Source organism: Sus scrofa, chromosome 6 (genome assembly GCF_000003025.6).
Source record: "Sus scrofa isolate TJ Tabasco breed Duroc chromosome 6, Sscrofa11.1, whole genome shotgun sequence".
Classification (NCBI taxonomy): Eukaryota; Metazoa; Chordata; class Mammalia; order Artiodactyla; family Suidae; genus Sus; species Sus scrofa.
The window spans coordinates 53,619,906-53,635,515 of NC_010448.4; the positions used below are offsets into that span (position 1 = coordinate 53,619,906).

Here is a 15,610-nt window from a genome sequence, read left to right on the forward strand (position 1 = left end):
GAAGGATGAGGAAAAGAGGTCCATCTACTGCCTGCTTCCTGGTCAGGTCTGGAACACGGTGCTGAGGATTCGGAGGCCACACCTGGCCCCCAGATGGTGGGCAGCAGAGGTGGGAGTCTTGCACGAGACACCGCATTTACTGTCTCCCAACAGGATGGGGACCGCACCTGAACGCTGTGGGGCCTGGGGCCACGCCGCTAAGTCAGAAGCCTGGCGTTGGCCCTCCCGGCTGCAGCCCTCAGAAGCCTCTCCTGTCCTCGGTGCTTCTTCACCTAGGAAATGTGGCTCTGGCCAGAGGGAGGTTAGAGTTCTTGTGCAGAGTTCAGACAGCCAATCAGGTAGCCGCGAGGCTATTTCAGTGAAAATTACTTAACGTTTTTGAGTTGTATTGGCCCCACTTCAAGGGCTCAACAGCCACACGTGGCTGGTGGCTGTCATTCCACACAGCGTGGACGCGGGACATTCCCGGCATGGCAGAGCTGTCCTGGCAGGAGCCGGTCTAGACGGCTCCTGGCACACTGTTACCGGCGAGCTGTTAGGCTGTGCCCCACCTCGAGCCCAGCACGGACACAGAGAAGGTGGTCAATAATTATTTATTGAAAAAAAAACGGACCGCCCCCCAGACTCCAGCTGAAACAACCCCTTCACACACACAACCCACACAGACGGCAACTCCAGATGCGCTGAGCAAGAGGCGACGCTGCTGCCACCCTCTGCCCGCAGCCTCTGGGAGGGCTAGTAGAAATCTTCCTGGTCGGAGTCGGGCCCTGTGCCTTGCTGGTTCTGAATCTGACTTTGTTTCCGGTACAGACAGGCCACCTGAGGGGAGAGGTCGGTGGTGGGCGGGTCAGGAGCCCTGGGCTGCCCACTGCCTTCCAGGCCCTTCCAGGCCCAGACCCACCCCTCTACCCAGGGCCTCACCTGAGCGCTGGTGGTGGCCTCTTCCGGCTTCTTGTCGTCACGGACTCGAATAAACCGAGGGAAGCGAAGGGAGATGCCCTTCTCGCTGTCCACCTGGCGGAGGCGGGGCCATGATGGGACCTGGTGGCGGTCCAGCCCCCAGCCCACCCCAGTTTCCCATCCAAAGTCTCCTCCTCAGGCCTGCACCTGTGGCCTCAGTTTCCTGATCCATACAATGGGGGGCTAAGCAATGGGGCATGGTAAAAATTCAAGAAAGCAATTAAGGGCTTGAGCCGGTAGCTGCTGGGTGTGCTTTTATCATTATTATTAAGGCTGAGAGGCACAAGAGCACAGAGTCAGGATGTGGATTCTAGAGCCAGACTGGGGGGTTCAAGGTCCAGCTCCCAATCAGGACCCAGGGCCAGTTACACTCCCTGGGGTGCTATTTCCCCATCTGGAAAATGGGGACGTTCAATTTTTATGAAGGTGAGTGAGTGTGAACAAGTGCAGCGCTGGCTTCATCAACTACCCAACAAATGCTGTTCCCATCACTTGTCACCAGGGGACCCCAACTTCCTGATGGGGAGCATGAGTGAGACATTCAATAAAGAAATCAGATTTTAAAAACAGGAGTTCTGGGACTTCCTTTGCGGCACGTGGGTTAAGTAACCAGCGTTGCCACTGCAGTAGCTGGGGTCGCTGCTATGCTTCAGGTTTGATCCCTGGCCTGGAAACTTCTACATGCAGCAGGAACAGCCAAAAACAAACAAACAAAAAATAGGAGTTTTGCCTTTAAATCAAAGTCTGTTTCTTCTTTTATCTTGCTGCGCGCTTGCAAGGAAGTTTCCAGGCCAGGGATTGAAATCATGCCACAACAGTAACCTGAGCCAAAACAGTGACGATGCCAGATCCTTAAACCACTGAGCCAGCAGGGAACTCCAAAAGTCTGCTTCTAATCAGAAAAGCACATGCTAGATTTTGAAGGACCAGAAGACATCCCAAAAGAAATAGTTTGGGTTTGTTTTTGTTTTTTTCTTCTCTTGGCTACAACGTGCAGGAGCTTGATTCAGGGACCTCGGTTCCCAGACCAGAGATCAAAACTGGGGCCACAGTGGTGAGAGTGCCAAATCCTATTCAAAAGACCACCAAGGAACTCTGGAAAGTGCTTTTTTTCCTCTTTCTTCTTCTTCCAGCCACACCCAAGGCATATGGAGGTTCCCACTGGGGTCAAATTGGAGCCACAGCCACTGGCCGACACCATAGCCACAGCAATGATGGATCCGAGCTGCATCAGCAACCTGCTGCAGCTTGCTGCCATAGCAGATCCTTAACCCACTGAGCCACAATGGGAACTCCCAGAACTGCAATGTTAATTTAAGATTTCCTGTTCTTTGGAAGGAGGATGGTGACAGCTGTCCCACTGCAGCTCAGGGCAGTGTGTCTCTGGGCACCGATCCTCTAGCTGACACAGAGGACAGAACCACCAGTGAGGGAAACTAGCCAAGGAATTCTAAAACTTAGTAGCAAGAACATCAACTACAGTTGAGAAAGAAATGCAGTAGCTGACCTAAAATGCTCAGGACGAAGAACTCTTTTTTTATCGAAAAGAACTCTTCAAACGATGAAGCGCTGAGTGTGAGAGGACTGATAGATAGGAAAGCAATTTCATCGTTTCCCTTTACCGCTGGGGGATTTTTCGTTTTCTAGATGAGACCTCAACCTCATGATCTGAAACCCACATAAAACGCAAGCTCGAGTTCGCCTAAGCATCTCCCACAGAGTAAAGATGTGGGCTCCAAGCCCTCCTCCCCACTGTTCCCCCCCCCCAGCTGGAAGTCCTTTGGAGGATCTACCCAGCGGTCCCCCAGTTACTCACCAGGCCCCGGGCGGCGGGGTAGATGGGGGAGAGGGAGAGGTCGGCGCACTTCACCTCCCACACGGCGCTGGGGTCCAGCCAGTGGTCGGGGGCCACAGCCCCGTCGGCGCGAACGTAGGAGCGGGGGGCGGGCAGCACCAGGGCCTGCAGCCAGCGGTGGGAACGAGGGAGAGAGGGTCCTCAAAGTCACGGCCGAGGGCTGGAGGGTTGGGGGCTTGCGGGATGAGGAATACCGGGGTACAGGAGAGACAAAGACGCGCCTCAAAGTAAAACGCTAGAGGTGGTGGCGGTGGAGCGGGAGAAGGTGAGAAGTGACAGATACCCTGGCAGCTGACACAAGAAATTAAAGACAGGCCGAGAGAACAAGAGACCCAGAGCCCGGGAACCCGAGACCCAGAGAAAGAGAGAACCAAGAACGGGACAGCCAGGACCAGAGACCCCAACACGCAGGAAAGCCAGCACCTACCCCCCAAAATGCCTGGGGCAGGGCTGCAGACGTCCCGGTTACTAGGGGCTCCGCTGGCATTCTAAGGGCACGCGCGGGAGCCAGCTGCGCAGCCTGCCCTGAGCCTTCCCGGCTGCGGCCGAGGCACTGAGCGCGGGGAGACCAGGCCCCCTGACCAGCGCCTCCGGCCCGCAGCTGGCAGAGCTGAGACTTGAACCTGGACGGGCTGGACTTGAGCCGGCTGTACTGTGCCGCCCCTGGGCCACCCCCGGCTCCCAGCGTGAGCCTTGCCGGAGGGCAAGAGCCTGTGCGCACCCACAGACGGAGGGCGAAGGAGGCGGAGGGGTCTCACCTGGAGGCTCTGGTGATGCGCCTCCAGCTCCTCGTCGCTGAAGCCAGTTCCGAGCTGGAGAGGACAGGGCGGGTCAGAGGCTCCACTTCTCTCTGCTCCTACAACCTCAGGCCCGAATCTGTATATGCTGGTCCCCGACCCGTCCCTGCCCTCACCAGCACCCACAGACACCTCAGAGGAAGGTAGGGGGCTGCTGGGCCTGTGGCCCAAACCTCCACAGACCCCGAGAGAGAACCCCTCTCCCCGCGGCGGCCCTGCTCTTTCCGCTCCTAGGAGGTCGCTCCCTGGGGACCTATGCCGCCCACCTGCCCCATAAACGGGATCATCTCCCATCTGAGCACGGCCAAGGGTTCGCCTTCACCGACCAAGAGTAAAGGCCACAGGATACCCCCCCACCCCCCGGCAAACAGGGAGCGAGACGGCCCAACTTCGAAGGAGCGACAGCAAATCTCAACCAGAAGCGCCCCTGCCCTTCAACCTGAGAGCCTTAAATACGTTCTTACTTTGGCCCCAACGGCAGGTCTTTAAAAACTGGCGACGACTACAGGGAGCTGGCTCAGGACATTGGGACACGGCTGCCTGAAAACCCTTTTTTTTTTAGGTTCACCCCTGCAGCACATGGAGGTTCCCAGGCTGGGGTCAAATCGGAGCTACAGCCACGCGGGATCCGAGGTGGGTGGGTGGGTGTGTGTGTGTGTGTGTGTGTGTGTGTGTGTGACCTACACCACAGCTCACAGCAACACCAGATTCCCAACCTGCTGAGCAAGGCTGGAGATGGAGCCCACGTCCTCACGGACTCGCCTCCTCAAATTCGCTTCCACTGAGCCACAACGGGGACTCCGACCTGAACCCTTATGCAGGCATTCGAGTCAGGTTTATGACAGTCCTGAATGACAAGTGAAAACCTAACATTTCTTACACTTCTTAAATGATATCCGATAGCATCTTTAAAACATACTTGGGGCAAAAAAGACAGAAAAGTACTCATCTAGAAGGAGCGCAGCTTTCTGAAAATATAAACAAAACAGTCCCTCAATTGTTACTAGCACTTGCCTCTGAGCGGTAGTGTGTTTCCGTGGCAGAAACCCCAGATTTGTTAGATCAGCAGCGGTTAGAGGCCCCCCAGGCTCCTCTGCAGGTGGGGTGGGCCACGGGGCAAAGTGCTGACCAGTGAAGGCAACTTAAGCAGAAACTGCTCCCTGGCTGAGGCTGACTCTGGTGGCCCTTGGCCTCCTCTGCCCGTAGGCCTTCCTCCTTCCTGCTGCTTGGAGCATGCACGGGCCATGATGGCTGGCGCTCCAGCAGCCATGTTATGAAGAGGAGGCCAGACGCCCATGACAGACCTACTATAGGGAAAGAGAAGGAGGCTGGGTCCCTAAGGATATCAGCGCACTGCCTGCCCCCCTTCAGACTTGGGATTAGCATGAGACTTAAAAAAAAAGCCCCCACTTTCTGCAGTTGCACTCAACTCCTAACTGATCCTTATCCATTTCTCTATGTAGAAGCAAGAGTTACTTATAGAACCAGAAAAAGTAAATAAAAGCTAGGAGAAAAAATAATCCTCAGGGAAGCTGTGTGAGCCTCTAGGTCCAGATCCTCCAAAGGATGAGTCACAACCCCATCCCTCCCGCTCCTGGGGTCCGCCCGGCCCCAGCACCTTGCATATGGCCTGCAGCTCCTCACTCTCCTCATCATAGGAGGCCAGCAGGAAGCCCCCGTACCGACCGGCCCTCTTTCCCCGGCCTAGGTAGGCGCCGATCACCACCAGGTCCAGGGTGTCGCTCACGCCATCAAGGTAGTCCTTCTTCAGCTGGGAGGAGGGAAGGCGGGAGGTGAGGGCAGGAAGCTCAGCTGTGACCCCACTGCTGGAGGTTAAGTGCCGGAGGGGCTGGGTGAGCGGCCCAAGGACGGTCCCTGGAGGAGGCTGCACGAGGAGCAGGTCTCTAGGCTGGAAGAGCTAATAAGAGGTGACTAAACTGGGCCGAGGAGGCAGGATCGAAGGGAGAGGTCAGATTCGGAGAGCTTGGGGGTCACCCCAGGTTCCCCCTTCCTTCGGTATGGAGAACATTTATCCCTTAGTGAAAACTCTACTTCTCATACTATGTATCCCTAGAAAGAAGCGTCGACTGTGTGCCAGGCAGGAGCCTTGGGGATACGACAGCGGCTCTTTCCTGAGACAGGAACGGTTTGCAGCCGCACAGCTGCTGACAGCCTCGTGGGGGAGACGGACCACAGACAATGAACAACACACAGGGACACCCTGTCCGAGGCCCAGGCTCCTGGCTGCTCCTCACCGTCCCATCTGCGCTCAGGCCTCCACCACTTCTTGCCTCCTGCCTGCCGGCTCCCACTTCTGCCCAGCAGCCCCACTCCGCACCCGCCCACCATCCGCCGTGCAGCCAGAGGACCTGTGCACAGCTCCACCTCCTCCTTAGAAGCGCCTCTGGTTCCCGAAGCCCTTGGCAGCCCTCGCTGTGCTGTGTGATCTGGGATCTGCTCTCCGACCCGACCTCACCTCCTGCCTCCATCAGCCTCGACCCCTGCACATGCCGAGCCTGTTCCTACCCCAGGGCCTTTGCACTTGCTGACACCCCCCCCAGGCTCTGCCCCTGATCCTCCCATGACAATGACCACCTCCCGTTGTCCAGGTCTCCACCCAAAGGTCTCCTCGGGAGAGGCTTTCCCCAGTCACCCCAAGTACTCAGACCCTCACTGGCCCTCAGTGGACCTGCTTTCCTTCCAGTGCTCAGTACTCCCCGGCTTCATCCCGTTCGGGTCCTGGCTGACTTCCTGCCTGCAGCCTCCCCTGACTCCGAAGCGAGCTCAGGGGGAACAGAAAGCTCCTCCAGCTCCCTGACCCTGGCATCTGGGCCGCCTGGTCTTGGTGAATTTGTTCTCAGGACTCGCCAGGGGAGCAGAGCTGAGGCTGGCTGCAATGGGAGGCGGGAGGGATCGAGCACAGGGCTCCGGGGCTGACGCAGGTGTGTGCAGAGACTGGGACGCCCGCAGGGCAGCTTCCGCCCGAGCTCAGCAGAGGAAGGCGGGGTGGCAGCACCTTGAGCCAGTTGTGCGACCTCTTGGCGATCTCGTAGGTGGCATCGACATCCAGGGTCTTCACCATCAGGCCCTCGCAGGAGTCTGGGGGGACACGAGAGCCCTGGGAAGCGCCGGCTCACCCCTCACACCCGCGGGGGCAGGCAGGGTTCCGGTCCATTCGTCTCGGGGCCGGGCGGGCGCCCTCACCTTTCACTGACTGCTCCAGGAACTCGGCGATCTGGTCCGTGTCCTTGGTGTCCAGGGAGGTGGCGAAGACAAACTCGCCCTCCGTCTCCACGAAGTTCTCCCGGAGCAGCTGCCGCCGTCGGGAAAGGGGCTCCCGAACCAGGGACTGTGGGGGGCAGGGGGAGAGGCCGGGGTGTCATAGTGGACGTAGCGGCAAGCAGGCCCGACCGCGGGGCCGTGGGAGGGGATGGGTCACAGGCCTCCAGGTGGCTGACGGAGACGAGCGTGAAGAGGGCGCTGGTTCACGCCTCGCAGATGCTTTAATGTCTGGCTCGGGGCACCAGGTCCACACCTGCCCCGTGGAGATGCAGGGGTGGAAAGGGGGGCCCGCGGCCCCACCTTGAGAACCACTGCCCGAGCGGGGCTCAGCGACTCGGAAGACTCAGACCTGACTCTCGGACCCCGCTCCCAAGCTCTCAGGCCCGCGGCCCGGCCCGTCACCTCCGACCTGACCCGAGGCCTCGCACAGCTCACCTCTCCGTTGAGGTAGATGAGGTCGAAGGCGTAGAGACACACCTGCACCTGGATCTCTGCCGCGTCCACCTCCTGAGTCGGGGAGGAGTGGAGACGGGGTGGAGGGAGGTGAGACAGGCAGGCCAAGTGCCCTCGCGCCCGCCACCCCTGCCCCCTGCCGCTCTCCCCTCTCCCCAGCAAACAGGCCGCACACCCGGGAGGGCGTGAGGGCAGCAGCACGGAGCAGCGATGGCGGCCACCTCACACCCCTCTGCTGCGTGTCTGCTTTCCCTGCCTCCTCTGCAGCTGATGGGGACGATGTGACACAATTCTGGCCAATGAGAGCCAAGAAGTTTGCTGGGGTGCGGGTTGTGGGGGCTCCTAGAACAGATCTACTTTTCTAACAAAACAGCCCTTTCCTCCTTCCTACGTGGCATGCTGGGATGAGAACGCGATGGCTGGAGCTGCGGCAGCTGTCCTGTAAAAGGCCACGAGACCTGTATCCCAACTGCTAACTACCGCTGGCATTGAGCAGGACTGGGTGGAAGATGAGGGAGTGTGAGACCTTGGCAGGCGGTGGAGGGGGCCAGGGGCTACCTTGCGTTTGCGGGTGGTGAGCACTTGGAATGGCTGGATCTGCTTCTTTTCCCGGTCCCAAGCCACGGCTTCCGCATCCAGAATGAAGGATGTGACGGATGGGAGTTTAATCTAAAAGGTGAAGGGGGGACCCAGGGCTGGTAAGAGGTGGAAGATGAGGCCAAATATCCTTTTCCTTCCACAGCACCAAAGATCCACGGATGGACAGACGCCAACCTCCAAGAGACACATGAACAGAGACTCCCTCTCATTCCCCCCTGGGGGGGAAAATACTGAGTTTTTTGAAGACTTACTCTGTGGTTCCGCCAGCTGGAAACCCAGGAGCCTTTGTCATCCTTTCCCCCCGCTTCACCCTCAACTCCCCAGGGAACATGTCCACTTCCCCCACCCCACGTCTCTAAGCCGCCCACTGGCCGCCACCTCGCCGAGCCTGGTCCAGCCTAAGCCACAGCATCCTGCTGTCTCCCCACTCCTGACTGACCCTGTCCAACTCACTCTCTTCACAGCAAGCCACCCCACATCCGATCACTGCTCACCCCTGCTAAAACCACCCTACAACTCCCCAAAGCTGTGGGAGCTCTCTCCGGTCAGCCCCTGGCCACCCCCCGCCCGACTCACCCTCTGCACCCCAACACACTAGCCTTTCTATGCCCCTCCAACCACAGGGCCTTTGCACATGCTGTTTACTCTAGACGCCTGTCCCTTTCCTTCACCTCCAAGGAAAGCTGCCGCACACCTCTGGCGGCACCATTCACACCAGATCCTGGGGCTGTGCGGTGACAGCCCTGCTTCCTTGACACCGAGTCTAAGTCAAGTCTGACTCCGGTAAAGGCTCAGAATGCTGGGCCTTGTCTCCAGAGCCCCATCTTTGCGTTCACTTGCAGAGGCAACAGCAAGACCCTGATGGAGATCTGTCTGCCTCGCCGTCTGAGTTAAAGCCCAGCCTGAGGCACAGGGCTGGGCACGGAGCAGACGCCCAATAAATACTTGCTGACGGAACGAGCGATAGAAGCCAGGTACTGAAGGCCCCTGCTGTAGGATTCCGCTTGCATGCAGCGCCAGCACAGGCAAAACTACCCCAACAGGACAAAAAAGCAGGGCAGTGGGTGCTGCCTTGGGAGAGGGAAGGGGGGGTGGGGCTGCTCGGCAAGCGGCACGAGGAAACGTTCTGGAATCAACATTCTAGAGTTGGGAAAACATGGAGATGTTCTATACACTGATTACGTGAGTATGTGAACTTACAAAACTCATCTAATCTGCACTCTACACTCAAGAGCAGAACCTTTTACGGAAAGCTACATCTTAAGAAAACTAATTTGAAAAAAATAGCGCTTGGCACGTAACACAAGCTCCATTAATGCCTGTGCTGTACCGTTACTTCTGTCTCCGCTGCTCTAGGAAAGAACAAACTTCCTAATTAATGAGGGCAGGCAGGCACGGAGAACGGCTCTTTGACTGGAGGACGCCGTGACAGGCCCGAGACCCCCCTTGGGAGCAGAGACGCCCCAGGCTCCAGGGCCCTTGAGACCCAGCCCCATTCAGGCTGTGGGCAAACCTGCGGGCCGCCTCCACCCTTGTCCCCAGCCTCCTCCCTGTCCTGGGAGGGCCTGGCTTTCCCGGCCTCTGCTGCACCCGGTGCTGGACAGTGACCCTAAGCTGGAGTCAGGCAGGGGCAGGGGGCGGGTCCTGGAAAAGCGCTCACTTTCCCCAGGGGAGGGGACAGAGACCGGAACCCCCTTGTGTCTTTGTCTGGAAGCGTGGTGGCACCTGGAGATACAGGGGATGGCCAACCAGCCAAGGACCGCAGAGGACAGAGGACTGAGCCGGATCTACGAGGACATCAGGCTCAGTGGAGCCGCCCGGGGCCACGCGCCTTCTGAGTTCACTGGGGAAAAACAGCACCTGCAGGTGTTCTGTCATCTGCAGCCCGACACGCTCCAATCTCCTTCCAATAAACGCCCGGCTGTGCCGAGCTGGCCTGGCCTTGGTCCTCCACCCCCGGACAGTGGTCCCTGTCCCAGCCCTACCCGAGTGAAAGCCGGCAGCAGCCGCCCACCTTGGGGATGCGGCTGATGATGTCGGGGTACCTTCCGGTGTTGTCTTCCTGGTTCCTGCTGAAGATCTTCACCTCGCCGCCTTCCAGAACGTGGATCTGCAGCAGTGGGGGAGGCGAGGGGACTCAGAGCCCCGTCCACCCCGGGTGGCCCCTCCTGTCTCTTCCTGAACCCATTTTCACTGGCAGAAGGTTCCAGAGGCCCTGAGGAGGTACTGGTGCATCCTCTCCTTGGTTCAAACGGCAGCCCCTCCCGCCTCTTCTTCATCTCCAGCCCCGCCTTTCCCCGCCCCCGCCCCGACCCTGTAAGCACGGGGCTTTGCCGCATGCGCACAGGCTGACCGTGCCTGGATGTCATCACACACTCTGCTTTTAACTACTTGTTTAAAATGTCAGGTCACAGTCCTTGAGCTGAGCTGAGTATATGCCATCTAACACGGATGTTATCCTGAGGTGGCGGCGTGTGTGTATGACGTAATATATATATATATCGCCACAGCATGCAGAAACTCCTGCGCCAGGAATCCAACCTGAGCCGCAGCAGGAACAACGCCAGCTCCTTAACTTACTGAGCCACCAGGAAACTCCATATACATATATATATATGTATGTATATGTATATATATTTAAATTGCTGTCACTATGGAAAAGCATGGTTTATTTTTTCTCTCACTGGACTCTGAAGACCTTCTCTGTAAATGTCTATTGAATCCACCACAAAAAGCTGCCCCCGTGCCCACCAGGCTCTCTCATCCATCTGCAGGCAAGGTGCAGGGAGACGGCCCCCGCTGGCCCAGAGCCACAGCAAGCACCTTACAGACCAGAGCAAGGACACCTCCGGCCCTGAGTCTCGGGACACACGCCCGTGTAGCTGCACCGAGGATGACGAGGGCCACCCGTTACAGTCGCACACACGCCAGTAGGACACGACATCATCAAGTAAAACCCATTTTCCAGAGACGCCTTCGGGTGGCTTCGCCCCCCTGCACGGAGGGGGGAACTACAGCCCCCAAGACGGGCAAGGTCAGTGGGCAGCGGTGGCCGAGGCCGGCCTTGAGCCACCCCACGGCCCTGCCCTGCTGAAGAGACGCGTCCATGCCCTCACCTGTGCTCTCTGCCCATCGTATTTGTACTCGCAGGTGAAAGCTGCCTCCTCAAAGCGTTTCAGGACCTCGCTGACGCCCCGCGTGGGGTGCGCCAGCATTGGTTTCAGGGGGACCCCTGGGAGGGGAGGAGAAAAAGCCCGTTCGGGTGGATGCGGGAGTGGGAGTTAGAGGGCAGGCGGCGAGTCAGAGACAGGGTGTGGGGACGGCTGAGTGCAAGGCCTGGGTCACGCTGTCACAAGGAACCTGGCCACCCCCTCTTCTCTAAACTAGGACAGAACACACGCTGTCTCTGATCACACACATCAGGGTGACAAGCTGGGATGACACAGTGATGGGACAGAAGGAACTCGAGGGGTGGGGGGTGCCCTGACCACCTGCCTCCCCCTGGACCCTTATGTGCAAGAGAACGAGGCTCTGTCTGCCTCGCTGCCTTTGGGGGCATCTTTGGTTCAGCAACCCTGACACAGAATGGGGAGCTCTGAGGAGAAAAGGAATGGCTTTTAGCACAGGGAACAGGACTCGCTTTTGGAGGAGGGGATTCTGTGGCTTCTTGGAGGCTCCTCTGAGAGCTCTGGGCCCTGGAGGGCAGAAGCCAAGGCCGGGAGGGGGAGCGGAGCCTGAGGCAGAAGGCGCCGGGCGCAGGGTGGGGGTTACCTGGGCTCAGCCTGCAGTGCTCCGGTAGACGTTCCAGGCCGTGCTCCAGCAGCACAGGGACGATCCGGTCCAGGTCGGGCACCTCGCTGGGGCAGGGGGTGAGAACCAGGTCGGGGCGTCTTTCCAGAGCTCTGCACTGCGGCTGCAAGACCCACCTCCGCCTGCCTGTCACCCCGGCCCAGGGCCTGCTCTTGCCCATCCCCGACTCCCCTTGTCCCCATCCCTGTCGTGGTCCTCACTCTGTGGCGCCATACATCAGCCCTCTCTCTCCCTTGGTCTGGGCCGGCCACTGCCCCTGTCTGTCACCAGTGACTCTCCACCTGGGCTACGCGGCAGAACCACTGAGGAAGGGCTAGAAAAAGTGCTTCCTCGAGGCCAGCCTCCACCTCATCTATAGGTCCCCACGCAGGGGCAGAGCTGAGTCCACCCTGCCCTCCCTGCCAGGGGCTCTGCAAGTGTGTGCCCAGCACCCAGGGGGCCCGGCCCAAGGCAAGCACTGCATGGGCACCTGGGAACCCCTCGCTGGCCGTCCTGCGCTGTCACACCCTCTGGGCAGTCACCATCCTGTGGCCAGCCCAGGGTCTCAGCTGGCTGGGTCCCTCCACAAGGCTCTTTTGGGAGCCCTCACTGTCATTCCCCGGATGTCCTCTCTGTGACTGTCACGACCCCTCATGGTGCATCAGTCACCAGCCCCTCTGGGTCCCTCACAGCCCTTCACACACACAGTCCTGGCGGGACCCGGAAACCTCTGGACGCTGTCCTCTCCTCTGCTGTCAGAGCGTCGGCCTCTCCCTGTCCTCACCCTTCACTCTCTGCCACCTCCCCATGCCCAGCACAGATTCCGCCTAGATCACTGCCCAGGCCATCGGCAGTCCCGTGATGGTCACAGATGCTCGCCGGCCCTCCCCCAACCTGACCCCACCCCACCCCCGCGCCACCACCACCCTCCTGTTCAGCCCAGGGTCCCCGGATCTCACCAGAACGTCTGTTTCAGGATCATGCCCTGCTCCTCCAGCCACGTCTTCCTGGCTTCTGCTGTCTTGCCCTTCCCAGCATCCACCATGGCGGGGGGAATTCTAGGACAGGCCCCAGCAGGAGAGGCTTTCAGATGGGCCCAACCCCCCTCAGCTACCCAGGGTCCACAGGGGGTGGTGGCTGCTGGGAACAGTTTCCTCAGGGGAAAGGGGTCTGGAGGGGCAGGGGGAAGTAAGACCCGCCTGGGGAAGGGGTGGGGGGGCTTCTGAAAAGGAAAAGGGCAGCCGGGTCACCTCGAGAGATGGGCAGGGGCCTGCTGCGGGGGCTCACCTTGGCCTGGGGGCGTGAGGCTCGCGGCCTGGGCGAGGGCCGCCAGCACCGACTGCTCAGCCAGCCCGAGGCGCAGCCGTCCACTCAGGGCTCTGGGGAGAGAGAGACCATGGGCCATGGGCCTGCCTGCACGGGTCCAACCTGTCCACGCCCCTGCTGTCGACACCCTGCTCCTGCCTCCCCATCTCCCCCACCTCGACCCGCTCCTCAAAACCTTCAGAGTCAGAAGGCAACTGAGCTCACACAGCCCCACTGAACAGAGGAGGAAACAGCTGGCCCGCAGCAATCGCGACCACTGGCAGTGCCTGCGAGCAGAACTAGGGGCCTGGCAGGGGCCTCGGCCTCTCACCTCAGCTGCACTCTAAGAAAGAGGTGTGGCTCGGGAAGGCAGGGTAGAGCCAGGCCTGGAATTAGAACACACTCTGCCCCCAAGGTGTCAGAGTGTGACAGCCAAGAAGTGTCCCTACCACAAGCCTTGCTCTGAGCCAGGGACCTCTGGCAGGAGGCTTTGCCTCCCTGTGCCTCCAGCCCCCTTCTGCAAACTGGGGCTAAGGGCAGCAGGGAGGATGTAGGAATAAAGCAGCTGGCACTGGGCAGACCACCAGGAAATACTCCATGAGGTTGGCTGTCAATGATGCAATGATGCATCTTCAGTCATGGCAACGGCGGCCTCAGAGTGCACTGCCCCCCCCAACTCTGGAGGCCAAGGCAGATATCACCAATCAATCACAGCACTCTTCTCACCTGAGCCCAGGACCCTTCTCCCCGCAACATTACTGAGAGAAGGAGCCGCCCCTGAAAGGAAATCTATGTCCCAAGCTGGCCCCTCAGGGCCTGGACCCCTGGCTGTTCTCATCCAAGGGCGGTCAGGGCACAAGCAGTCATGCAGCTGCCAGTCTCTCCCCACCTCACCTGGCGATGAATCGCGCTTCTGAGTGGCGACAGGCCACAAAGAGGCCTTTGATGATTTCCATCTTCTTGGCTGTGGACTGAAGAGGTGGGGGAGGAGCAGTCAGTGCCTGGGGGGCAGGGGCGCAGAGCACCCCGGAGTACCTGCCCCCATCACTGCCTGCTCCCCAAGTCCCAGGGCCCCATGCTCTTGGCACTCGCTCTCCAGGCCTCCCTCCCCAGCCCTACTCAGCACACGCTCGTGCGGTCCTGGCCTGCAGCAGGGACTAGGTCAGCGCTAGAATCTTAGGAGCAGGGTCCCTGGGTCCTGAGAGCAGCAGAAGCAAGCAAGCCCTGCATCCTGCAAGCAGGACGGAAGCCACCCAGCCCTGAACGTCTAACCGTTGATTTAGGTCCCAGGCGGAGAAGGACGGGGAACGGGGCGAGTCGCCCATCCACTCACCGCGCTGCCCGCCAGCTGCGCGATATCCCGGAACTTGGTGAAGACGCCGGCAGCGGTGAGGGCGGGCGGGGGCAGCACGAGCCTTTGGGTGCTTCGGCTGCTCTCGGCCACCAGCCCCACGTCGCCCTTCTCGGCCACCTCAGCCCGGACTGACTCGAGCTGCCGACCTAGAGAAGGAGAGGGCAGTGCTGAGGGCGGCAGCAGTGTGGGCTCCTGGTGGGGCCCCCTGCCTGCTGCAAGGGCTCGGTGCGTCTCTGAGTCCCAGGACCTGGGGGAAGGGGCCGGTTAGTGTTCTCCCGAAGGGTCGGCAGCTGGACACCCCACCTCCACCAGGGGAGAGGTCTGCGGTGCTGTCGTCAGTGTGCAAACGGGATTGAAAGCCCCAGGGTGGCGAGCGCAGAGGGACCCCTGCCTGTCCCCTCCTGGGTCATTACCACCCTCCAGCGTGTCCAGTGGCCCTCTGCTTTTCTGTCTCTCGATCTTGCTGAAGTCACCGATTTACACACATTGGAGGAGTTCCCGTCGTGGCGCAGTGGTTAACGAATCCGACTAGGAACCATGAGGTTGCGGGTTCGGTCCCTGCCCTTGCTCAGTGGGTTAACGATCCAGTGTTGCCATGAGCTGTGGTGTAGGTTGCAGACGCGGCTCGGATCCCGCGTTGCTGTGGCTCTGGCATAGGCTGGTGGCTACAGCTCCGATTCAACCCCTAGCCTGGGAACCTCCATATGCCGCAGGAGCGGCCCAAGAAATAGCAACAACAACAACAACAAAAAAAAAAAGACAAAAAAAAAAAAAATATATATATATATATACACACACACACACACACACACATTGGAGGCATCCTGGCCTGACTGCCCCTTAGGAAGAGCAGGAGGCTGGGAAGGCACCATCTGCCCCAGGAGGCTCCCTGCCCTCGCCACCACTTCGCCCCCGCTCTCCGCTGCCTCACCTGTGGCCTGGGCCACTGCCTTGAGAAGGATGCCGTCGCCGATGCCGAGCTCCAGGCCCTGCTGGGGCGGCCCCAGGCGGTTGAGGCTGAGGTAGAGGACGGGGAGGAGGTCCGCAGGTGACAGGGCCACCACGGAGCGCAGCAGGTTGCTCAGCGTCTCGACCATGCGGAGCCTGGAGGAGGGGACGGGCCGTGATGTCTCGGTATTTCTGGGTCAAGTTGTTGGGGGTGGGGATAAAAGGAACCCGGGAGAAGACGAGGAAAGGGCTGCAGGTGGGAGAGGA

The 15,610-nt window shown here is 59.7% G+C and overlaps 1 protein-coding gene across 1 annotated transcript in view; it reads right to left on the reverse strand.

Annotated features, from left to right (window-relative positions):
- Positions 578-15,610, reverse strand: part of LIG1 (DNA ligase 1) — a 39,538-nt gene continuing 24,505 nt past the window's right edge. Inside the window, exons 12-28 of the mRNA XM_021094649.1 lie at positions 15,327-15,499; positions 14,375-14,541; positions 13,936-14,012; positions 13,020-13,115; positions 12,696-12,794; positions 11,719-11,804; positions 11,064-11,179; positions 9,962-10,057; positions 7,906-8,016; positions 7,330-7,401; positions 6,817-6,961; positions 6,629-6,711; positions 5,231-5,383; positions 3,574-3,627; positions 2,777-2,920; positions 922-1,014; positions 578-819 (exon numbers count right to left, since the gene is read on the reverse strand). Coding sequence (XP_020950308.1) covers positions 736-819; positions 922-1,014; positions 2,777-2,920; positions 3,574-3,627; positions 5,231-5,383; positions 6,629-6,711; positions 6,817-6,961; positions 7,330-7,401; positions 7,906-8,016; positions 9,962-10,057; positions 11,064-11,179; positions 11,719-11,804; positions 12,696-12,794; positions 13,020-13,115; positions 13,936-14,012; positions 14,375-14,541; positions 15,327-15,499 — 1,849 coding nt within the window. The 3' untranslated portion in view covers positions 578-735. The remainder of the gene's footprint in view (positions 820-921; positions 1,015-2,776; positions 2,921-3,573; positions 3,628-5,230; positions 5,384-6,628; positions 6,712-6,816; positions 6,962-7,329; positions 7,402-7,905; positions 8,017-9,961; positions 10,058-11,063; positions 11,180-11,718; positions 11,805-12,695; positions 12,795-13,019; positions 13,116-13,935; positions 14,013-14,374; positions 14,542-15,326; positions 15,500-15,610) is intronic.